General features: G+C 39.7%; 1 protein-coding gene and 1 non-coding gene across 3 annotated transcripts in view; one reads left to right on the top strand and one right to left on the bottom strand.

Annotated features, from left to right (window-relative positions):
- The window catches only part of ZBTB44 (zinc finger and BTB domain containing 44), a 67444-nt gene that overhangs the window by 9264 nt on the left and 31353 nt on the right, over window positions 1–26827 (bottom strand). For both annotated transcript variants that reach the window (XM_007456581.1, XM_007456580.1), the window contains exon 2: window positions 13236–14308. In XM_007456581.1, the coding sequence (XP_007456643.1) occupies window positions 13236–14253 (1018 nt within the window). In that variant the 5' untranslated portion in view covers window positions 14254–14308. The remainder of the gene's footprint in view (window positions 1–13235; window positions 14309–26827) is intronic.
- On the top strand, window positions 4720–4792 carry TRNAG-CCC (transfer RNA glycine (anticodon CCC)). The gene has a single exon. It is a non-coding gene; the product is annotated as a tRNA-Gly (tRNA).

Here is a 26827-nt window from a genome sequence, read left to right as displayed (position 1 = left end):
AGAGCCCTAACGACTGGACCGCTAGGGAATTCCCTCCTGTGCATATATTCAAGTAACAATGCACATACACATGCTTTTTTTTCTGGGGTATCTATATCAGGAATGGACTTGCTCGGTCATAGAATACGTATTTTTTTAACTTCATGTATTTATTGAACCCCTCTTCTGTGACATGCCTGTTCAAGTCTTGCTACTGAGTTGTCTTTTTTTTTTTTTTTTTTTTTTTTTTTTGCGGTACGCGGGCCTCTCACTGTTGTGGCCTCTCCCGTTGCGGAGCACAGGCTCCAGACGCGCAGGCTCAGCGGCCATGGCTCACGGGCCCAGCCGCTCCGCGGCATGTGGGATCCTCCCAGACCGGGGCACGAACCCGTGTGCCCTGCATCAGCAGGCGGACTCTCAACCGCTGCGCCACCAGGGAAGCCCGAGTTGTCCTTTTTATCATGAGTTCTTTTCATGTTTCGGATACAGAATCTTTGTAGGTAAAAAGATGTTACAAATATTTTCCCCTCTTACATGGCTTGTCTTTTTACATTTTCTTTTGATGACCAAAAAATTTATATTTTAATTGAATTGATCAGTCTTTTCCTTTATGGTTATGGCCTTCAGAGCTTGTTTTTAAAAATCCTTCCCTATCTCAAGTTACCTTATGAAAGATTTAGGTTTTGCCCTTGGCACTTCTCTTTAACACACCTGGAAGTTGATTTTGTGATGGAACACAGTTACTGGAAAGTCTGTCTTTTCTCCTCTGCTCTGCAGTGCTCTAAAAGCAAGGGTCTGTTTCTGGGTTCTCTACTAGTTCCCTCTGCTTGTCTGTACTTGCATGAATGCCACACTTTAGTTACTGTAGCTTTATAATAAATCTTGATTTGAGGTGGATCAAATCCTCTCACCTTGTTCATTTGCTCCCTGAACATCTTGGCTATTCCTGGCCCTTCGCATTTTTTACATTTTAGAATCAACCTGTTGAATATAAACGATAATAATCATTCCATTTCCCCCTTTCTATTAGTTCGGAAATTAGTCTTTTCCTATTCACTTTACTGGTTGCTTTGGAAATTAGACACATACTTAACCAAGTCTAAAAACTTTTCCTTCCTCATGGACGACAGAAGGATCTTACAACATTTTAACTTCATTTCCCATACACACCCATTCTTCAATTTACAAATTATTGCCTGACGTTTTACTTCTTTGTTTTGATAAAGCCCCTACTCTTTCATATAAGCAATGTTTGTCCACATCTGTTCACATGTTTTCCTTTCTTTGCTCTTCATTCTCTTGTGTATATTAAACCTTCCATCTGTGTTCACTTCACTTCTACCTGTAGTCTATCCTTAAACATTTCTTTAGTGATGGTATACTGATGAATTCTGTTTTTCTTTGAGAATGTCTTATCTGCATTCTTGAAAGATATTTTCACTGTGTGGAGACATCTGGATTGGTAGGTATTTCCTTCAGCATATTGAGGATATCATTTCACTGGTTTTTAACATTATTTAAAAGTCAGATATTCTTCTGAAGGCAATCTGTCGTTAATTTTTTTTCCCGGAATTTTCTCTATAATGTGTCTAGGTTCATGTTTCTTTTCATCTTTTCCCAGTTTGGAATTTGCTGGTCTCTTATCTATGGACTGTTGTCTTTCGTAGATTCTGGAAAATTCTCAGCCATTCTCTCCTCTCCTTTTAGGACTTCCATCATACCTATGTTTGTACCATCCATAACCCTTACCCTCTTTTACACCTGTAGTCTCTACCATTGTCTGGTGATGGTTAATTTATGTGTCAATGTACTGGGCTAAGGGGTGACCAGAGGGCTGGTAAAATATAATTTCTGGGTGTGTCTGTGAGGGTGTTTCCAGAGAGATTAGCATTTAAATTGGTAGACTCTGTAAGGAAGATCATCTTCACCAATTGCACGTGGGTATCATCCAGTCTGGCGATGGCCTGAACAGAACGTGAAAGAAGGGCAAATTTGCTCTCTGCTTGAGCTGGGACATCCATCTTCTCCTGCTCTTGAACATCAGCACTCTGGTTCTTGGGCCTTTGGACTCGGACTGGGATTTTGGACACTAACAGGCCAGCAGTTCCCAGGCCTTTGGATTTGGGCTGGAACTACACAACCGACTTTCCTGGCCTCCACCTGGCAGACAGCAGATTATGGAATTTCTAACCCTCCAAAATCATGTGAATGAATAATCCCTCCGAATAAACCTCCTTCTGTGTATCTATATATATGTCCTACTGGTTCTGTTTCTCTGGAGAACCCTAATAGTTTCTCTGTGCAGCACTCAGGTGATTTCTTCTAATTTATCTTCTGATTCACCAATTCTCTCTTCTGCTGAAATCCCATCTGCTGCCAAAATGTTTGATATCCATGTTTCCTGCGTGCTCTGGTTGTTCTGACAGTGGTTACTGCCCTTGAAAATGATTTGCAGGGGACTGATTTGCTAAGGGGAGGATGAATATACCCTCTTCCAGAAAAGCTTTGTTTGCCTCTGCTAGGTTCCTAGAGGGCAGGCCCTATCTAACCCAATTCACTGTTTGAGATTCGCTGGCCTACCCGTGCAAGGAGTAAGCAGGATGTAAATCTGCAGGAGGCTGGTCTGTGCCCATCACTTCTCAGGGATGTGTTTTTCCCCCTTTTCCCTTTTCATCTCTTAGTCGGCCCACTGCCAAGGCAGCTGTTTCTAGAGTCCCCTGTGGAGTCTGGAGGAAGGGGAGCAGGTTGAGTCCTAGTGCTTAATGCGTGGGGCAACTTCTTTAAGACTTCACAGCTTTCATATGCTCTGGGTCGACCTCTGTTTCCCTCACTCTTCGACTTGATGAACCAAAGCCCTCTTGTGTTTTGGCAAATGTCTTACGGAAAAACTGGTTTTAGTGCTCTGATATGTACTTACCTCTCTGCGTCAGACTCCCCCCTAAAATTAACCTGGCAGTTCCCTAACCATCTTTTCAAATACTTTAAAAGGTGACTTAAAATAAAAAGATCACATTGTTTTCAGCGGGAGGGTAGATCCAACCAGCCTCGCCTGTTCTCATCAGGTACTAAACCCGGCCAATGTCTTTATGGCGTGTGAATAAGCTGTGCTGCCCCAGGTGAACAAACGAGCCTCTGCGGCTGTGCAGTCCTTACGGCCAGCACTCTTCTGGTTGCAGTATTTTAATGAAAGCTAAAAGGTACTAACTGTAACAGTTGTACAACACCATATACATGTGAACATTTAATAAATATCCTCTGTTAACAGGTACATAGGATGAAACTTCCTCCCAGTGAAAATTTTGAATCTGATGCTTCAGTTTTCCCCCTTGGAACACTTGAATTTGCTGACATTAGGAACCGAATACATTTTCTACTTAAGTAAAATATTCCAAAAACCTAACTGAATCCCTTTTAAGGCATCCAAGCTTACTTTATTAAATAATTTGCACTAGAAAATTTGTGACAGTTGTATTTTGCCTTGACTTCTTAAATAAATAATACTAAATATAATTCTTTTCTTGTTTCTTGATGACTCACGGTAATCAACAAGAACACCAATTGTTATACTGCGTTCTAATACACTGATAGATAGAGGTTTCTGAGACAGGACCCTATGCGTTTACATTCATCCTCAACTGCACCTCTATTCCTCCTGTCCCCTCACCCCCATCTCGCCCTTACTGGTGTGTGTCTGGCATTTCTGTGCATGCCTTTTCTTTTCTCATTCCCTTACTATCAAGAAACATTTATGCTTTTCCCCTATGCCTATTTATCCAACTTATTCCTGATCCTTCTCATTTGTTTTTAAACCAGATGTGGGTTGGAGGACCAGACAATGTTGCATTTTGCTTAAGAAAGAGCTGTTCACTTGTCAATATCTTCCCACTGTCACTTTTTTCCTTAAAGAGGGAACTAAACCTAAACTAACATTTCAATCTGTCCTATTATTGAAAACCAGAAAAATCCCGGTATTTGGATCTGGTCACCATGGACACAACACAAAAATCTACTTTATAGTATTCTGCAGTTCTTCACAACGCAGGCAACATTAAAGCTTATAGGTAAAGACTTGCAAAAAAGGCCTGGAGGTGTGATTAGGGCAGGCCAGGAAGACTGATCTAACTGAAATTTCACCATCAAGTAAAGTGTAATACTTTTAGGAGAGAGTGGGGTCATGGTGAGGTGGAAATGAAACCCACTGTGCTTTGGATTGATTCTGGTGTTACCAGGAGTCTGCTTAAAAGGCTGGTCAAAAAGAACTAAAATGGAGTACAAGACATATCTAGCAGATGGTCCCTCTTAAATCTATTTCCATTCTAAAATATCTAAACCTTGGCCTCTAGATCCCTAATCTGATGGATAGTAAGCATGGAAAGTAAAACAAAGGGTACTCTCTTCTAGTCCATGGCACATTAAATGTGCCAAAAGCTAAAAATAAAAACAACACCAAGCTAAATTAAGAGTTAAAACAGACTTTTAGAAATCTATCCATACTGTGGACATTATAAAACATAGTGTTATATCACTTATGTAACCATCAGCACAAATAAATCTTGTAAACTTTTTCCTGAGATGGTGGTTTCTGCCCATGACAGCACAAGTAACCATATTAATTGGAATTTTAATTGAACTGATTTAATAGCAGGCTATACCAGCAATTTTACTTTGCTGAGGTGATAGTGATGTTTCTTAAATTATTCAAATGAAGTTTCCTTTCTAAACTATAGGAATTCTGGGACTTCCCTGGTGTTCCAGTGGGTAAGACTCTGCACTCCCAATGCAGGGGGCCCAGGTTCGATCCCTGGTCAGGGAACTGGATCCTGCATATGCCGCAACTAAAAGAGCCCGCATGCTGCAACTGAAGATCCTGCATGCTGCAACTAAGATCCAGCACAGCCAAATAAATAAATAAATAATAAAAATTAAATAAATAAATAAACTATAGGGATTCTGTTCTCAGTGGTTATGAGGACTAAGAATTCTGAATAGAACCCTCTCTCTTATAAAACAGTAAAGCGGATTTATAGAGACAATCAGCTTTGTACGTTAAGGGCTATTTTATCAAGAGAGAATCTACTCTCTTCCATCATTAAGGAGTGCTGTATGATAGCTTCTGTTCCATCAAACTGATTTCTGTTTTCGCTAACCATTGTTTAAGTACTTAAGACACTTACAAAAACCCTTCTGGTGGTGAAAAATAATTACAGTGGTCCAGCCACTACTGAGCTTTTACCATGTTCCAGCCACAGTTCTATATGTTTTAAATACCTCATTTCATACTTGAGAAAGAGGAACTGGCCTGACACTGACACTTAGGAGTGGGCCTGGTATTCACAGCTAGGCCTGGTGTTTTCTGTTGGACATAAAACAATCTTGCAGAACACCAACATCAGACCCAATCACACTGGTCTCAAACACATAATTTTTTTTAAGCACAGACAAAAAAACAAGGTCACTGTGCAATCACAAAAATACCAAACCTCCCCTTTCTAGCTAATGGAAGTCCCTGCTCGCTTTAGGTTTACTTTGGTCTGCATTCCTAGATATTTGTTAAGATTCTCAGTCACAGAGTTATTTATGCTTTCCGACATCACCAGTCTCCGAGCAAACCCCACTTACTTGAATTGGATTGAACAAACAATTCTTTGTTCTTGCAGCTGTCCTGAAATCACGTAACACAAGCCCAAATCCTCTAATAAGTCCTTTCTAACACCCTCTTACTGAGAAGCCCGAAAGACCCCATGGTGTGTGATCTCCCACACTTCAAATGGGTACTGAACTCAACTTGTTTAACCAGGTATGCTCCTGGTGGCCTCTGGCAACAGGGCATTGGCAGAAATGAAGGGCTCATTGAGATTTGGCTGAAGGTCTTTCTGCCTTGCACTGGGAACCTCGACAACAGAGTGCATATCTAAAAGTCCTTCTGAGGTGCAACCTGCCTTTGGCTGGGAGGTAAGTTCATGCTCAAGTGAGCTCAAATATTTCACTGAAGCCTTTCAGTGTTGGGCTTATTTTGCTTTCCTAGAAAAAGGTCTTTGGGGAATATTTTGTTTACCCAGTTGGACTTGTCATTGTTCCCTGATGAAACTGTTTTCTGGCCTTCTAACACCTGCTCCTATGATCTATCTATCTAGTGTTGACTCTTGTCTACAAGAAAAATACACTGTAATGAGAGGATGGACAGAGACCCGATTAGTCCATCTGAACTGGCCCTGGAGGCTGAGTTCAGAAGATCTCCGACTGGCAAAAACATTTCAAAACTTTACAAGGTATGACATATATGAGCCTTGAAAATATAATGGAAAGTGACGGAAGTCAGTCAGAAAAGACTACACAGTGCATACTCCCATTTATACGAAATATCCAGAACAGGCAAACCTATACAGACGGTGTATTAGTAGTTGCCTAGGGATAGGGGTAGGACTAGAAGAGAGGCACTGTTAAGGGGTACAGGGTTTCTTTTCGGGGGGATAATTACACAACTCTGTGAATATACTAAAAACCACTAGAGTATACACTTTAAATGGGCGAATTTTACGATATGTAAGTTGTATTTCAATAAAAATGTTTAAAAAAACCTTATTAGGACTTGACTTCAATTTTGTCTTTGTGTGAACTGCTTTGCTTAGTTTCAAATGCCCAGAACCAGGAGGTTTCGTATGGTCCCTGGCCTCTGCAACTGGAAATAAAAAGTTACACAAGCATTATTCTTATGGACCACTGCAGTTCTCATGAGTCATCTCAATCTGAAACTGCATCTCTTCCAGGCCGAACATCTGTTTCCTTCATGTTTTCTCCGTAATCCTAACACGTTACACTTATCTCTCAATTGACTCAATTTCACCAAGGACAATTTGGAATTGGAAGTAGCCATTTTGTAGAGAGCTTCTGACATGAACAAGATTGTCCATCTGAGATACATCAATATTGTACCAACACTGGGGCAGGGATTTCAAGAGCTACCCCCATGGGTATTTCCAGTGTATGGCCTTCCTGGCAATGACACAACCTTGGTAAGACAAAGATAGGAACCAAGCATTGATGTACATCTTTAAACACCTCCAAATGAGCTATGAGTTTCTTTGATGATTGTTTATTTTTAGGGTAGACTGAGGCGTCCTCATGCTAAAGAGCTATGCTGTAACGGCAAAAGAAAAATTAATAGATTCTGTATTCCTGATTGGGGAAATCCCAACTATTCTCAAGTAACAGGACCACACATTACACTGATGTTGCTCTGAAAGAACTCTATAAGCTGATCTTTTACTCAGACTCTCCGCTGTCCCTATCATCCACAGACTTCACGAGAGAAATAAAGAGAACACATGAGATCCTAAAACTATACTTATCAAAGCACTTAAAAACCCTCTTAACTTCCACAGTCTTACGTACTGCCAAGAGCCTTGATAGCAATAAGACAAATCATCTCTACCACCCACAAGTCGACTCCTTATGAGTTAATAGTAGGCTGCCTTTTTCAAGTGGGAATTTTGGTTTAAATCTTAGGTTCTACACGATTACCAACTGATACTACAATTATACCCAGGTTTATCACAAACAGAGAAGAGCTTATGAACGATTTAAAATCTGGAGTTTTGGTTTTCTGGAAAAGATGCCACCAGAGAAAACTCTCCATTGATTATCAATAGAAAGGAACTGATCAGATATTGTTAACAACTGACTCAGTGGTAACAGTTTGAGGTGGCATTCATTGGATTGATGTTTCCCAACTTAAAAGCCACGTACCACACCCTTCCAACTCCTGTGCATCCATTCCTTCTAAGGGATTCTCCAGAAGATACTGACTTCAAAAGTGGACATCTCCTACCCAAGATGACAAAATCAGATTAATTTTCTGATTCTTCAGTACTCTACTATTCATCTTGCCTATGAAAACCAACACGATCTTTCATCTTCATCCTATTGTTTTTGAACTCCTAAGATCTCCTTCTGCCACTTAAGGAAAAACAAAACTCTTGTACTTTCCCCCCCGACCCCAGACCACAGTTACTAATCTGAATTTAACAGATTGCTGGATCTATTATTCTCCATCTGACCCTGCTGACAAAAACTTAATAACTGTTCTTTCAAGCACTCCAGAAGGTAGATTCCCTTTTATAGGGAATATTATATCATATCCCAGGCTTCGGCCATAGAAAAATGGACCCTGACCTCACATTAACAAGTTTCTGCTGAAGTCATTAAAATCCTAACAGCAAGACCTATTCAGTCAGAAAGACGCTAATCCTGGGACCATCCTGATTACGATAGCCAGTTCGTTCTCTTCAGAGGCACTTGAGCCTGGCTTGCAGGAACTATTTAACTCCACTTAAGGAGTCTGTCCATTTTAAGGGACCAAAACTGGCTCACTCTTGCTGTAGTGAATGATACTTACATTTCCAATGCGCCCACTACTGGGATACTACTTCTATGCTGGACACAGGGTTTACACATGCCCGCTGCACACTAACTCATTCTCTATATTCCAGTAACTGTTCGGGCTTTTCAGGTATTAAAACCACCACCCCAACTTGTTCAACTACAGGTGTGCTCCTGGTGGTCTTGCTGGAGAGCACTGACATACTTAATAGACAGGTAATACTACCATTATTTTATGGTTATGGAAACCTGGTGAGGTTCAGTGACTTGTTCAAAGTCACACATCTAGTAAGTGGCAGAAACTGCCTGCCTGACTCCAAGTCCTGAACTTTTAATCATTACGCTATACTGCATATATGCTCAGTGTCGCAAATTCTTCCATCATTCTAACTGCTCACCTCAACAAGTTTATTCACTATTAATAAACAAACTGTCAAATTTCTCAACATCTTAACTGACCCTCATAACAGTCACTTCTCTTTTAACGGCAGATTTTAGAGTCTAGAAAAATACCCTGAATTTCTTTGTTAGCATAGTAAACTGTGGATTATCTAAAACTATTTTATCTTTGGTGTATACAGATAATCGAATACTTCAAGACAAATAATGAAGCCCTATCATGAAGTCCTTCTCACTTAAACAAATTTTCCTTAAACCATACCAGATGTAGATGGCCAGTTTTTTGAGAAACAAGACCCAATCTAAACTTAGCAATTATTTCTCTCTTAAATTTGCTGTACTTATTGTATTTATTGGGAGTGTCAGATTTTATAACTTTTTGCTGGGCAACTGGCAATAAAAAGAACAGGTAAGATCTTATTTGAATTAACTTCATGAGTGGGTAATTAAATTATTATTTTAGAATTTCATAATGAGTATATTTTTGTTTTTTTCTTTATAATGAGTATATTCAGTATTATACTCAGTCTCTAGAATGACAAACTACCTGCTATATATCATCTTTAATAAGTTAGTAAAATTAAGTACTCTTATGAAGTATTCTTATGGAATATGGAGGAAAAGTACTGCACACATCTTCCTCTTCTTCCTCCTACATTTTTTCACTGCCTAGTATACTTTAGGAATTTAACTTTTTTCTGTAAGGCTTTATTTTAGTGTACAGATTTGGAGCTAAGACAGGTTAGTTGAGAGTGATTAGTACATTTGCTATGAAGACAAGGGAAAAGAAACCTAATTTGGATTATCTGATTATATGATATTCAGATCAGAGTTCTTTGTATGTCTGCTTTGTAACAGAGCCTACATGTGTAATAGTATATATTGGAAAGGAAGTATTCTTATAAAACTGAAAGGCTTATTCTACTTATGCTCCTAACTTCTCTATTTAATCATGTTAATAATATAATAAAGGCAAAATGTGAACTGATTAGATATACTTGAGTGGTAAAATAAGGCTATTTCACATACCTAATAAGGCTATTTCACATATCTAGTTAGCAAGATACTCAGATTAGTATTTGGCTTCTAAGTTCTCAGATAATTAAAATAGTAATTACTTATTAGTTCATTATTCAAAAGGTACCAAGGTGTTTTCAAGATTAAACATGTTAGTAATTTAACAAAAACTTGGTCACATTGTCAAATAGCTAGGATCTCCTGCCATCAAATATATTAACGAGTGTGCGGTCACTTGAAAAGCACAAGTATCTTGACCCAAATTTCAGACTATTATCTTTAGTAGGTATATGAGTAGAATTGTGTCCCCCCCGCCCAAGACATACTCAAGTCCTAACCCCTAGTACCTGTAAATATAGCCCTATTTGGACATAGGGTCTCTGCAGATGTATCAAGTTAGATGAGGTCATACTGGAGTAGGGTGGGCCATAATCCAATGACTGGTGTCCTTAGGAGGGAGATTTGGTGCTGAAGCCAGACAGAGGGAAGGCCCCATAAAGATGGAAGCAGAAATTGGAGAGATGCAGCTACACGTTGAGGAATGTTAGTAACTGTCAGAAGCTAGGAAGAAGCAAAGGATCCTTCCCTATAACCTTCCCTGCCAACACCATAATTTCAGACTTTTAGCCTTCTGAACTGTGAGGAAATAAATTTCTCTTGTTTTAAGTCACCCAGTGTGTGGCGGCTGCTGTGACAGCCCTGGGAAACTCATATGGTGGATCAAAATCCAAGAAGTTAACAAAGGTAAGGGGCCCTCCTGGTTCTCCAATCTTTTGGAGAAATCTTCTTTATTGATCTTTGTTGGCTTTTCTTCTCTCCCTGAACATAGATACTTCTCAAGGATCAGTTCTTTGGCTTTGGCTCTTACACACACATTTTCCTGTTGAGAGTCAATCTGTCACTGCTAATAGTCCTAAACTGGTAATCTCCAGTCTTTATCTCACCCACCCTGCCTTTCAACGGCTCTGTGGCATGTTGCCTGGTCATCACCCAAGCATGGTTCACACAGAACAAACCTTGCTGACTTACTCTTAAAACTGGGCTCCCACCTCCTCCCAGTGATTTTCATAGTAGTTATGGCATCTAAAAGATTCCTACCAAGTGTACGATTACCGTTATTTTTTGTACCATTAAGAAAGAAAAAGTAACTGTAAAGATTATTAATTGCAAAACATATCTGAATTTAGAGATAATAAAATATGAAAAACTGTGACTTATAATCAATGAATATAATAAAATGTTATCAGTATTTTCCTAGTCATCCAGGTACCCTGACCCTCTTATTCCCTCAAACCACATATTCAATATCATCAGGTAGTAATGATTCTTCCTTTACAAAGTCTCTTAATACCCATTTTCTTTATAGTATTATGCTAAGCAACTTCATTCATACAAAGACAACTGTACTGTAACTGGTTTTTGCACTGTCTCTCCCCAGCCAACCCCCTATGAATTTGACCAATATCAAATTCATTTTCCTAAAATATCTGTAAGTGTTTTATTTTTCATTCATTTAAGGTAGACTCCTTATTACCACTGGGATAAAACCCAAGCTTGCTTTGCCAAGCTGTGGTAGACACTGCTAGTTGCATACAATATCCATTCTCCTGTAATTTTGTGAGGCAGTTACATACCCAACTAATATACGTGTATTCCCAGATTCCCTTGCAGCTAGGAAATATGACGTGACATAAACTGGCAGAAGTTTTTTGGGGACTTCTAGGAACATTTTCCATACAAGAGTTACCCCTTTCTAGAATATGAGGCTAAAGATGAAGAAAAAATCTTATAACCATGAAGCAATAAATATATGGATGACAAACTAAGGACGGTGGATTATAAAAATATAAGGGGCCTAGGTCACTGTAGAGCCACTCTACCAGTCCTGGACTTCCTATTTCTGAATATTTTATGCAGTAATAATAAAATCCCATTTGGTTTAAGCCATTTTAAAGGGATTCTGTTATATGCAGTTGAATGCACTCCTAGCTGAAACGAGTGTTCAAGGCTTTTCACAACATATTCTCAACTGCTCATTTTTCTTATTTCCCATTATTTTCTATACTTGTAGGTTTCCATGCTTTATTCACATCATTGTGCATTGAATTCACTGCTTTATCAAATATGCAATGTTCTTCTACACCTCTGTGCTTTTATACATTTTCAAAGAAATGTCATTCCCTCACCTGGGCAAACTCCTACTTATTACATAAGATCCAGCTCAAATACACAGAGTTAACTTGCTCTTTCCTTAGTGAACCTGTAACACATTGTTCCTACCTCTAGTCTAGTGCTGATTGTTGATTTACTCATCTGCTTCCCCAATTAGACTATTAACTCCTCAGACGCAGGCATTACATGTCTTTTTCATCATATATCCCCAAGTTTGGCACATGGTTAAGTTTTCAATAAATATTTTAATAAAGAATAAAACACTAACTGGATTTTTTAAACTGGTATATTTTGCATTGAAAGTAATTCACAAATCACAGATATATGAACTGTGCCATCATATATGTGTCCCATCAGATACTGTTCAACTATTTTCTTTTTTCCCCGTGGGTAACTTATTAAAAAAATACTGTAGTACTAATACCATCTAAAAAACCCAGTTACCATGTTTTATTCTTCTTAATATTTCCTATAGGATACAGCACAAAACTTTTATCTAATAAGCACTTAAAAATGCTTGACTTAGGGACTTCCTTAGTGGCGCAGTGTATAAGAATCCACCTGCCAATGCAGGGGACACGGGTTCGATCCCTGGTCCGGGAAGATCCCACGTGCCACGGAGCAACTAAGCCTGGGAGCCACAACTACTGAGCCTGCGCTCTAGAGCCCACAAGCCACAGCTACTGAAGCCCGCATGCCTAGAGCCCGTGCTCTGCAACAAGAGAAGCCACTGCAATGAGAAGCCCATGCACCGCAATGAAGAGTAGCCCCCGCTCGCCACAACTAGAGAAAGCCTGCACACAGCAAAAGACCCAACACAGGGACTTCCCTGGTGGCGCAGTGGTTAAGAATCCGCCTACCAATGCAGGAGACATGGGTTCAAGCCCTGATCCGGGAAGATCCAATATGCCACAGAGCAACTAAGCCTGTGCACCACAACTACAGAGCCTGCGCTCTAGAGCCCGTGAGCCACAACTACTGAGCCCATGTGCCACAACTACTGAAGCACGAGCGCCTAGATCCCACGCTCCTCAACAAGAGAAGCCACTGCAATGATAAGCCCGTGCACCACAACAAAGAGTAGCCCCCTCTCACTGCAACTAGAGAAAGCCAGCATGCAGCAACGAAGACCAAATGCAGCCAAAACTAAATAAATAAATTTATTAAAAAAAAAAAAAAAAAGGAAGACCCAACGCAGGCAAAAAAAAGAAAATTAAATTAAATCTTTTAAAAAAAGAAAAGCTAGACTTGACTTCATAGCATTATGGAAAACACAGAAGACACTATACCTATAGAGGAAGACTGTGGACTAATCAGAAGGTCCTCTTGGACTTGTTCACTTCCTGGCACTGTCTGCTGATCACTCAGTGAACTCTGAGATGCACTGACAGGCTGGGATACTTCCTCATGGACCTCCTCATCACTTAACCTTTCTACTTTGACCCGGACATCTTCCTCGGTACCCAGAGGTAAGGTAGTTTTTGTGCTCTCACAAGTCACATAATCAGCCATTCTTCTACCTGTCTCAGATGGGCCAGGTAATTCTAAAGTCCGGGTATTTTCTGCTTGCTTAAGCTTATCAGGCTGAATCCTTCGATCAATTCCAAAAGGAAAAGTCCAGGGAAAAGCTAGAGAAGAGTCAACTGGTTGATTTCTATTTTCTGAGTAGGAACCTGAAGAATTCAATACCTGTGGAGAACTTGTTTGTGTGCTACACTTTACAGGACTTTCAGGAGACATAACAATGTAGCTTTTGCGCTTTCTCCTCGACTCTCGGCAAACAGGAATGGTTCTTTCTACCACACTGCACTCTGAAGACACTGGAGAAATGCTTCCATCTCGAGACGTAAAATTGCAGTTAGAGTTATTTTCTTGTCCAGCATCTAGACCCTTTTCTGGTTGGCTGTTGGGTGTATTCCATAAAATGCTTGATTTCATGAACTCTGAGCAGGTGCTAGCAACACTGAACATTTGCATATAGCTGGCTGCAGCTAGAACATCAATGATATTTTCTGTGTTAATTGACAGAGTGGCTGTGTAAGCATATTCTAAAAGGGGTATAAAGCCAGTCACTGTAACATGATGCAAATCCAACACATTCTTGTTCTCATCCTCTGCTTGGCCTACAAGTTTGGTGCGAAAGAAATCACTGCAAGCTGCTAGTACCACCTTATGTGCCCGGAAGATTTTGTCCTGGACACGAATAGTGATATCACAAAAGTGTCCATCATTTCGAAGCATATTTAGCTTTCCAAGCATTTCCTGGCTGTGGGAAGAGGAGCTATGAGTAAATGTTTTCACACCCATCTTTTCCTCCTTCTTCTACCGATGCTCTTCAAGGATGCAAATGAATCAGAATGTCCTAAAAGATACATAAAATAAGCATTAATTGATGGTTTAGTAGCTGAAATAAAAGGTGATTTAGATGGCTTTCATGAGGCCACCATGCTAAATCAACAAGCTGAAAGATGGTAGTGAGAAAGTTAGTTCAAGGTAAGAAATATATTAAAATACATTCTCTATATCTGTCCTATCAGTGGAGTCTGTGAGCTAATGTCACACTTAATGAGCTGCACAGTTTTAAATAATAATAATTTGCAAATAATGAAAATTATAGAATACTATTTTCCAGATATAGTTCTAAGTGCTTCACATTCGATAATTTGATTGTCATGATGTCTCTACCACTAGGTACATTTTATCCCCATTTAACAGAAAAAGGTTAACTACCTTGCTGAGGTCAGAAAATTACTAAGTGGCAGACCCAGGGCTCAAATCCAGTCAGGCCGGCTCCAGAACCTACACTCTTAACCTCAATGCTTTATCCTGCCTGTTTTAGGATATAAAGCGAGTAAATACAAGTGACCAAGAGTCTAAGTTTTATGACGTGATAGGTCTGCATTCTTTCTTCAACAATTCCTCCAAGGCTGTTATAAGGACTAAATGAGACAATACACGCCGCACATGCTGAGCACAGTATTTGGCACGTTGTGAGCACTCAAGTGAAAGCAGCTACTGCTGTTTAGATTACTAACACGATAAAAGCACCTTTCTGAAAGAAAATTTATAAAACAAATAATGTTTAATAATCAACTGATTGGATTTTCCCTTAAAAAAAAAAGTTGGTTTGCCTGTATCACATTTTACATTTATTCACTAAAAATGTAAAAAACTGACATTCTTAAATACTTTTAACTTTGCAAATCTAATAATACTTTTAAATAACAGTTTTTACAGTACTTTCCCCCTAAACTCTTTTTACATCCTCTATGTGAAAGTCACAGAGGCTTGTACTAGCCCCTTGATAAAGGTAAGAAAACACTAATGCTCAGAGAAGTTAAATGGCTAACAAATGACAACCAAAGCTAAGATCTGGGTCTTTTGACTGTTAGATTGCTTTTCCAATACAAGAACACATAGCTAAACACATATATATGGAATTTAAGAAAAAAAAAATGTCATGAAGAACCTAGGGGTAAGACAGGAATAAAGACACAGACCTACTAGAGAAGGACTTCAGGCAGTTTTTACAGTACTTTCCCCCTAAACTCTTTTTACATCCTCTATGTGAAAGTCACAGAGGCTTGTACTAGCCCCTTGATAAAGGTAAGAAAACACTAATGCTCAGAGAAGTTAAATGGCTAACAAATGACAACCAAAGCTAAGATCTGGGTCTTTTGACTGTTAGATTGCTTTTCCAATACAAGAACACATAGCTAAACACATATATATGGAATTTAAGAAAAAAAAAATGTCATGAAGAACCTAGGGGTAAGACAGGAATAAAGACACAGACCTACTAGAGAATGGACTTCAGGATACGGGGAGGGGGAAGGGTAAGCTGTGACAAAGCGAGAGAGTGGCATGGACATATATACACTACCAAACGTAAAATAGATAGCTAGTGGGAAGCAGCCGCATAGCACAGGGAGATCAGCTTGGTGCTTTGTGACCACCTAGAGGGGTGGGATAGGGAGGGTGGGAGGGAGGGAGATGCAAGAGGGAAGAGATATGGGAACATATGTATATGTATAACTGATTCACTTTGTTATAAAGCAGAAACTAACACAGCATTGTAAAGCAATTATACTCCAATAAAGATGTAAAAACAAAAACAAAAAAACCCCACATAGCTATGTACATCAATTATTTTATCTAAGACAAATAAATTTTCTTTTTTTTTTTAAAAAAAAAAAGTACTAAAATAAATGCAAAACAAATTTGGGGAAACACTTTTTGTAAGTCATCTCTAGATAAAGAAGATTTCAAATGTCTCAAAAATATAGCCACCAGTTAAAAATGGTGTTGAAGACGATGAATATTTCATTGACCTGGAAAAATGTGTGGTTCTGAGTATTAAACGAATGCACAATTACTGAATACAGTGAACATTCAATAGTGGTCATCATTATGTATTTAGAGAAAAATGTGATGAGAGTATATAGATGATAATCATCTTTGTGAAATATACACACGTTTATATTTGTATACACACACACACACACACACACACAGAACAAGAGTACATGAGGTCTTAACTAGAGATTCATGGATTCACTAAGGGTGCCATGATCCTTCTGAAATTGCACACAGAAGAATGTGTGTATTGATGGTAGCTTTCATCACATTCAAGGGAATCACTGGTAGACTATGGGTGTTTATTCTCTTCTTTTTGCACATTAAACAGTTTTTTTCTTTTAAAAAGCACCATACTGCTGCAAAACCCTAGGGTTTCAGTTCCTCTTGGTTCGAACCCCAAAGTCATGCAGAGTAGGTCTACTTCTTCTTTCCCCTTGAAAAAGCTTTCAAAAACTGAAGATGGCAATCACATTCCATTCTTTCCTAAGGTTCTATTCTTTAAGCTAAACATCCCTTGTCCCTTTAAGTTCTCCTTAAAATTTGATGAACATCCTTGCTATGCTCTCAACAATCTCCATTTCCCATATTCCTTTAAGACTGGTTCCCAGAGTTGTACACAATATGATAGGTATGGCAGGATTATAACTTGAGCATAACTTTACTATTTTTACCTCCCTTGTCTGGGTACAAATATTGGTAAGACTAAACCCGGTATTCTGACAGTCAAATCATACTACTGACTGATTTTGTTTATACTATTGAAAACTTAATTCAATAATCGACTGATTAGATGTGAGGAACTTTATTATGTAAAGAGAGGAACACAATTAAAAATAAAACATTGTCCTTGACCTCATTAAGTTTACAGTCTTGGGCTTCCCTGGTGGCGCAGTGGTTAAGAATCCGCCTGCCAATGCAGGGGACATGGGTTCGAGCCCTGGTCCGGGAAGATCCCACATGCCACAGAGCAACTAAGCCTGTGCGCCACAACTACTGAGCCCGTGTGCCCCAAGTACTTGAGCCCACGTGCCACAACTGCTGAAGCCCGCGCGCCTAGAGCCCATGCTCCACAAGAGAAGCCACCGCAGTGAGAAGCCCCCGCTCACTGCAACTAGAGAAAGCCCATGCGCAGCAATGAAGACCCAATGCAGCCAAAAAAACACAGAAAACTTACAGTCTTTATGAAGACGACACACGTACCTAATTAAAACTACACAGCTAGTGCTATGTGAAAGCAAACAAAGAAAAATTTAATTCTGAATGGGCAGGGCAGGAGAGGCACCATGGAGGGCAGGGCATAATCAAAGTAGAGCTCTGCTGGGTGATAAAGCAGATGGGAGTGCCAGGCTCTCATGGGACCTCACACGATCTCAGTGAGCGCTCACCAGCCTGACGTGCCTTGCGTACAGTGTATGCACTGTACTGGCAAATTGTTGTTAACGGCACTTACTCTAAATGTGGGCATGCAGAGGTCGTCAGTTCAAACATCAATCCACTACATAAACATCACTTTCGAATGTTCTTTGTAAGTAAATGTACATGTGAAGGGGAAAAGATTTAAAAAAAGACACTCTAAAGATTTCCAGCTCAATAAATATAAAAAATTCACTGAATATCCCAACATGAGAAGACAAAATGACCAATCTGAGGTTCTTCTTAGTCTGATAACACAATAAATGGCATGCAGCTCTGTGCCAAGCCAGCCAGGTAAGGCCGCTGAAGTAACCACCCTGACCAATCGGAGGCGACATCTCAAATATAAACCTGCCCGTGCGCTTTCCCAAAGACAAGCAATCACAACGAGACACCAGGCAGCTAAGACTGATCTGACCAAACTACCATTTAACGTATCTGCTGATTTCTCTCTCGCAGGAACGAGATGAAGAGGGAAAAAAATGGGAAAGCTTTACTTGGAAGTTTTTTGTTCACTTGCTGTACCCCAGTAAACTGACTTCTTTAAAAGCCAGGCCATCAGGAGCACTTAGTTTGATCGGGATCACGTGGTTCAGGGAGGAACGTGCCTTCAAGCAAGTGATACTCATAATCCAGGGACCATCTGCATGAACAAAGGTGTGAAAGCAAGAAATTAAATAGTATATTTGGAGAACACGTGCAACAGGGTGTTGAAAACATTTCAATCTTGCTTTGGGTGGAGGCCCCAAACAACAGATACTGCATCCAAAGTGAGGTGCAAGGCCACCTGGGCATGGAGGCAGGGGAAAACTTAGTTTCAACCTTGAGTTACACCCACCTTCAACGTTCAGAGTTAAATATTAGAAAAGGACTTTGCCGAGTGATCAGTGTGTTGTGAGTTTCAAACCCTCTCCCACTCCCTTCTACTCCCCAGTAATGGAAAGGGGTTAAGGCAAATTTGCCCTTTGTTTCAGGTCTACAGAAAATGTGTCACACTTGAAAAAAATCTAATGGATACAAGTCTGATTTAAACTCTGGCCAAGACTACGACGTATCCTTACCATCTCCTAACAGTATATAAAAGCAACGCCCGGAGTGGCTGAAGAGACTCTGGTGCCCAAATGCTGGGTGCACATCCTGGTACCGCCATTTGTAGCAGTGGGACCTTAGGCAAGTCACCAAACTTCACCGTAATTTCTTCAGCAGTGAAACAGGGATAACAGAACTTACTTCAGAGAGCTCTGAGCATTAACTGGCCTGATACACATAAAGTGCTTTTAACAGTACTTAGCACGAAATAAATGCTACAGAAACATCAGCCGCTGCTGCTACTGTTATTAAAGACCTTTTTTTCTTAATCCTTGCTTCTCTCAATCCTGGAGGGGCCAGAAACCACAGTCAGCAAATGAGGAGGAATAAAAGTGCAGAGAGGAAAAACAGAAAGAAAAAGGAAGCCAAACAAACCTCACACTCTGAATTAAATTTATTAGTTCTTGAAAATAATGTTTCTATTCCCTGAAAGTAACCAGAAAAGTTATTAAGACTTGCCCTTCAAGAGGCTGGAGGGAGTATTAACTCCACAGAATAAATTTATATGGATGGTGGATGACAAAAATAAAATGGATTCTGAGTACCTTCCGTAAACTGTGTTTGTTCAATGTAATGGTTACACACATATGGTACAAAGTGTAATACAGATGGAGGTATGGAATGGAAGGAAGATGAAGATTAGACTGGGAAATGCCCTGTATACCATATATTTATTACACTAATTTCCAAACACAGGTCTGTGAAAACTTAGTCTCATGACATACTCTATAATAAATTACACAGACAAATATAATTTAGAAATACTGCAGTAACATACATTGTGGCAAAACTTGGGATGAAATTATGTTATTTGAAAAAGTCATACATAATATGGATAGTACAGAAGCCAGAAAGTATATCCTGAAATTTTTATAAATTAGATAATTCTATTTAAAAAAACCTCATATCTCTCCATATGTGTGTAGATGAATATGTATGTGTGTAGTTACATATTTAATTTGGAACTCATTTAAAATTCTCAAATAAATATTTTTTCAATCCAATTACTAATGCAAAATTTATATAGCACTCAAAATAAAAATGTATTTTGTAATAGTTTGCAATTTGAACTAGTGAGTAATTCAGAAAGTTTCCTTCCCATTCCTTTTATTCCAAATTACTTATGAAACAGTACATACGTGTTTACGAAAGCGGCCACTGCTAAACAACATATACTTTAAGGAGAGAAAAATAGGGCTTCCTTGGTGGCGCAGTGGTTGAGAGTCTGCCTGCCGATGCAGGGGACACGGGTTCGTGCCCCGGTCCGGGAAAATTCCACACCCCGCGGAGCGGCTGGGCCCGTGAGCCATGGCCGCTGAGCCTCTGCTCCGCAGCGGGAGAGGCCACAACGGTGAGAGGCCCGCGTACCGCAAAAAAAAAAAAAAAAAAAAAAAAAAAAAAGTATCCTATGATTCTGTTTTGCAGTTGGGTTGAAAAACATTTACCAAATAAGGTATACAGCCCAGTTGCTAGAATAGTTTAAGTTAGACAAATACTAAGTTTTGAATTCTGACTCCTCCATTTACCATTCAAGCATTAAATCTTAAGTCTAGTTACTTCATCTCTCTATGCTTCAGTTTTCTCATTTGTAAAACAGGAATGGAAATTACACTTTCAAGATAGTCAAGAGGACTGAATTAACACAATTCCTGGCACACAGTAAACATTCAATAAATGTTAGCTTCTATTATTACCCTAGAAAAAGTGTGAATAAAATGAAATGGAGATAAAATTTCAAAATATCTACTCTATTTCTTATAAGACACAGAGCACATCTTGAATATGTATATTTTGATATAAAGATTAACTGATAAAAAATTATCAGAGGATTTGAGATTAAAATGGAGTAGCTCAGACTTCCCTGGTGGCACAGTGGTTAAGAATCTGCCTGCCAATGCAGGGGTCATGGGTTCGAGCCCTGGTCCAGGAAGATCCCACATGCCGTGGAGCAACTAAGCCCGAGTGCCACAACTACCGGGCCTGCGCTCTAGAGCCCGCGAGCCACAACTACTGAGCCTGTGCTCTAGAGCCCGCATGCCACAACTACTGAGCCTGTGCTCTAGAGCCTGCACACCACAACTACTGAGCCTGCACTCTAGAGACCGCATGCCACAACTACTGAGCCTGCATGCCACAACTACTGAAGCCCGCACGCCTAGAGCCCGTGCTCCACAACGAGAAGCCACCGCAATGAGAAGCCTGTGCACCTCAACGAAGAGTAGCCCCCACTCACCGCAACTAGAGAAAGCCCGTGTGCAGCAACGAAGATCCAACACAGCCAATAAATAAATAAAACTAAAAAAAAATGGAGTAGTTCTCCAGCATATAAAGTGAGGTGGCTGCCTCAGATGATTAAAGAGAAAGTAATGAGACTGCTAACCTTGAAACTAATTTGCGAGGATGTGAAACTTGATATTTAATAAGAATTTGCATGTTTAAATATCCAGCCACATCTCAAAACTGGAAACTAATTTTCCAAATTATACTAACAAGGTTTTAATTATGTTAAAGCTGAACTGAGATAACTTCGTTCCCACCCTATATTCTAATTAAAACCAATCAAGGACAGAAAAGAAGGTTAGGGAGAGAGACATACTGAATTTAAGATGCCTCTAATAGGAATATCCAGGTGGAATTTATATACGAAGTATCTGTACTAGTTGACTGTGTACAGCAGCAAATGCAGCACTAGGACCTTCAGATATGTTACCTCACGTGAGGTAAGATGATGATAATCTGATTTTACAGAGGAATTGAGACTTGAAACACTGCTTCTTTGAGGCCACTTATGTTTATGTTTATACCAATGCTAAGGGCCTAGGACCTTATGCAATAGGTAACCACTGGAGAACCACTGAAGAGCAGTGTTATTTACAGCTACATTTTAAGATTATCCTGGTAGCAATATAGATAGAGGGTGGCTGTCAGAGCAGTACAAGTGTAAGATAAGATAAAATCGAACTAAATCAGTGGCAGTGAGGATAGAGAACATAAATTGAGAAATATTTAGGAGGTAAAACCACCTAGGCATGATTTTGTGTTGGGGATGGGATGGGGGAGTAGTGGCAGACAAGAATGTAACCCTAGGTTTTGACATGGATGGTTGAGTGGATGGTATTTTCACCAAACAAGGCAGTGAAAGAGGAAGAGCTGGTTTTGGTAGGGCTTATATTTGAACGAAAAGAAATATTTTGGTTTTAAGCATACAATCTAAAATACTTCTGAGAGGAATATCCGAGAGTACATGTATATATGAAGTTGCCCATTCTGCTCTGGAGTTCAGGGAAGAGGTCGGAGCTGGACCTAAATACTGGGTTTTATGTAGGTCACTGGTAAATTTCATCCTGTTGAATTTGTTAGAGCCTAAGACATCTAAAGAATGTGTAGGGAGCAGAGGCAGAAAAGCAAGTTGTGAGAAGCTTGGAGCAAGCAGAGAGCAAAAGGATTCGGTGAAAACATCTTATGGTGTCTAATTTACATTTTGAACCTGTCCAGTATTTAGCATAATACAGAAGCAGTGAAATACATGAATGGATAGATATATGTCCTGAAATTTCTATCTGGTTTGGCTATATAAAGTGCCTATATCTATTCATTATCAGTGGTTAAAAGGTGAAGATAAAGTTGCAATTTGAATTGACAGCCTTGAATTTGAATTAAAAGCATCAGTATGAACTCATAACGTAGTTAATATTCAGCCATGAATAACCCTAGCACCCAGACTGGCTTTCAAATTCTATTTCCCACTAAAAGAAATCATGGCTCCTTAGAGAAAAGGCAGATCACACTCTGGGGCCAGTAAATGTCCACCTGGAGCATCTTAACAGCTATGCAAGGAAGCTATCAAAGATCACTAGGGGTATGCCAAAATGCAAGTCACTTTGAGGAGGTTCCCAATGGCAAAAAATGCAACAGTAAACTGAATCAATGAAATACATTCATGAGTTCACACGACACTAGAAAAAAAACCAAACCTAATCCATCACCTTTAAAGATGCTAATGAACCAAAAAATTATTTTGAAAACTGGTTTTATAAAGAAGGAAAGAGGGACTTCCCTGGTGGTCCAGTGGCTAAGACTCCAGGCTCCCAATGCAGGGAGCCCAGGTTAGATTCCTGGTCAGGGAACTAGATGCCACATGCATGCTGCAACTAAGAGTTTGCATATCACAACAAAGGATCCCATGAGCTGCAACTAAGACCCAGTGCAACTAAATTTAAAATAATAATAATAATAATAAAAGATCTTACATGCCACAATGAAGATCCTACATGCCTCAACTAAGACCCGGTGCAGCCTAAATAAACTAATTAATTAATTAATTAATTAATTTTAAAAGGGGGGAGAATAAAGCATTTATCCTGCCTTTCCAATATAAACAGTGTTTTTAAGTAATCAAATAGAATATGAAAGGTTTCTCTTTATAGAAATATTGCAGCTAATAAATGACGAATGTCAGAATTAGAAGAACACCATTTTGCACGCCCCCCCCCAAAATAAAGAAGCATTAATCATCATGGTTTATAACTTAACAGAAAGAGCAGTAGGACACTGCAAAAGAGACTGAACAAAAATATGACCAAGTTTCTAGATCCAACTACCAATTCACAGTAAATACAGAGGAACAGGAATATATTAAGCTATACCACTGCAGTGCGAACGGCAAAATTTAGACTGTGAGAAACTCTACAGGACAAAGGACTTGGAAGGAAAAAAACAGCAAGGAAGAAAGAGATAAAGGGGGAACTAGAATGGGGAACTTTGTGCATATCTTAAAGAATAAACTTATGAGATAATTGGAAATTTGTTTTTATTGACTACTTGAAAATGTCAAGAAATTATTGTTAATTATTTTTTTTTCCTGGTACGTGGTCCTCTCACTTTCGTGGCCTCTCCTGTTGCAGAGCACAGGCTCCGGACACGCAGGCTCAGCAGCCATGGCTCATGGGCCCAGCCGCTCCGCGGCATGTGGGATCCTCCCAGACCGGGGCACGAACCCGTGTCCCCTGCATCGGCAGGCGGACTCTCAACCACTGCGCCACCAGGGAAGCCCCCTCACTGTGGTTTTGATTTGCATTTCCCTGATAACTAATGATGCTGAACATCTTTTCATGTGCTTATTGGCTATTTGCAAATCATCCTTGGAGAAATGTCTATTCAGCTACTTTGTCCATTTTTTAACTCGGTTGTCTTTTTATTATTGAATTGTAAAAGTTCTTTATTCTAGATACAAGTTGCTTATCAGTTTACAAAAATTTTCTCCCATTCTGTGGGTTGTTATTTCACTTCCTTGGTGTCCTCTGAAGCACAAGTTTTTAATCTTGAAGAAGTTTAACATCTATTTTTTGTTGTTGTTGCTTGTGTTTTTGGTGTCATATCCAAGAATTCCTTGCCAACGCCAATGTCATGAGGAATTACCTCTGTCTTATTCTAGCAGTTTTATAGTTTTAGCTCATTTTGAGTTATTTTTTATATATGATGTGAGGTAAAGGTCCAACTTCATTCTTTTGTATGTGGCTACACAGTTGTCCCAGTACTATTTGTTAAAAAGACTATTCTTTCCCATTCAATGGTCTTGACAGCCTTGTTGAAAATCAGTTAAGCATAGATATACGGGTTTACATCTGGACCCTCAATTCTATTCCATTGTTCTATATGTCTATCCTTATTCTTGATTACTTCTACTACATAGTAAGTTTGAAACCAGGAAGTCTGAGTCCTACAAATCTGTCCCCTTTTCAATATTGTTTTGGCTATTCTGGGTTCCTTGTAACTTTACTTATTTATTTATGGCTACGTTGGGTCTTCGTTGCTGCGTGCAGGCTTTCTCTAGTTGCAGCGAGTGGGGGCTACTCTTCGTGGTGGTGCACGGGCTTCTCTTGCTGTGGAGCATGGGCTCTAGGCACATGGGATTCAGTAGTTGTGGCTCGCGGGCTCTAGGCATGCAGGCTCAGCAGTTGTGGCGCACGGGCTTAGCTGCTCCACAGCATGTGGGATCTTCCTGGACCAGGGCTTGAACCCGTGTCCCCTGCATTGGCAGGCAGATTCTTAACCACTGCACCACCAGGGAAGCCCCCCTTGTAACTTTTAGAATCAGGGTGTCAACCTCTACAAAAAAAAAAAAAATCAGCTGAGATTTTTAAAAAATTAATTCATTTATTTTGGTTGCATTGGGTCTTAGTTGCGGCTTGTCAACTCCTTAGTTGCAGCATCCATGTGGGATCTAGCTCCCTGACCAGGGATTGAAACCGGGCCCCCTGCTTCGGGAGTGCAGAGTCGTATCCACTGCGCCACCAGGGAAGTCCCTCAGCTGAGATTTTGACAGTGATTGTGCTCAAGTTTACAGATTAGTTTGGGGTATACTGCCGTCTTCACAACACTGAGGCTTCCAATCCATGAACATGGGGTGTTTTTCCATTTACTTAGACCATCTTTAATTTCTTTCAACAACGTCTGGTAGTATTCAAAGTACAAGTTTTGCACTTCCTTTGTTAAATTATTTCCTAAGTATTTTATCCTTTTTGATGCTACTGTGAATGGAGCTGCATTAATTTCATTTCTGATGGTTCATTGTTCATAGTATTCCTTTATAATCTTTATTACTTCCTTCCTTCTGGTTGCTTTAGCTTTAGTTTTCTCTTCTTTACCCATTGTCTTAAGGGGAAGGATGGTTATTAATTTGAGATCTTTCTTCTTCCTTAATATAGGTATATACAACTATAAATTTCCATCTAAGCATTGCTACAGCTGCATATCATAAATTTTGGCACGTTGTATCTTCATTTTAATTCACCTCAAAATGTTTTCTGATTTCCTGTTTGACTCCTTCTTTGACCCGCTGGTTCTTTAGGAATGCATTGTTTTATTTTCACGTATCTATGAGATTTCCAAAATTTGTCCTGCTATTGATTTATAATTTCATTCCAATAAGGTCTCAGAACATACTTTGCATTATTTCAACCTCTGAAGATCTACTGAGGTTTGTTTTATGGCCTAGCATATGAGCTACACTGGAGAATGCACTTGAGAATGTATATTCTATTGTTAATGGGTGCAGTGTTCTATAGTTGTCTGCTAGGTCTAGTTGGTTTATAGTGTCTACTTCCTGTTGATCTTCTGTCAGCTACTCTATTCTCTTTATTTATTTATTTTATTTTTGGGCCATGCTATGTGGCATGTGGGATCTTAGTTCCCCGACCAGGGATCCAACCCATGCCCCCTGCAGTGGAAGTGTGGAGTCCTAACCACTGGACCACCAGGGAATTCCCAAGCTATTCTATACATTACTGAAAGTGGTGTATTGAAGTCTCCATCTATTAATGTTGAATTGTCTATCTTTCCATTTCTGTCCATTTTTGTTTCATGTATTTTGGTACTCTGTTGATAAGTGCATTAATTTTTATAATTGCTGTATCTTCCTGATGAAGTGACCCTACTATCATTATTAAATGTCCCTAGTAACACTTTTTGTTAAAGTCTATTTTGTCTGCTATTAGTACAACCACTCTGGTTTTCTTGTAGCTGCTGTTTGCATGGTAAATCTTTTTTCTATTCTCTTTCAATCTGTGTCTATCTTTCGATCTAAAATGTGTCTCGGACTTCCCTGATGGCACAGTGGTTAAGAATCCACCTGCCAATGCAGGGGACACGGGTTTGAGCCCTGATCCAGGAAGACCCTACATGCCGCAGAGCAACTAAGCCCGTGCACCACAACTACTGAGACTGCGGTCTAGAGCCCGTGAGCCACAACTACTGAGCCTGAGTGCCACAACTACTGAAGCCCATGCACCTAGAGCCCATGCTCTGCAACAAGAGAAGCCACCACAATGAGAAGCCTGCGCACCGCAATGAAGAGTAGCCCCCACTCGCTGCAACTAGAGAAAGACCATGCGCAGCAACGAAGACCCAACGCAGCCAAAAACAAATTAATTAATTTTTAAAAAATGTGTCTCCTGTAGACAGCATGTAGCTAGATCATTTTTTTGGTAGCCCAATTTGAGAATCTCTGCCTTTTGACTGT

This window comes from Lipotes vexillifer, unplaced genomic scaffold (assembly GCF_000442215.2).
Source record: "Lipotes vexillifer unplaced genomic scaffold, Lipotes_vexillifer_v1.1 scaffold583, whole genome shotgun sequence".
Classification (NCBI taxonomy): domain Eukaryota; kingdom Metazoa; phylum Chordata; class Mammalia; order Artiodactyla; family Lipotidae; genus Lipotes; species Lipotes vexillifer.
This window is presented reverse-complemented; position numbering and strand designations above follow the sequence as displayed.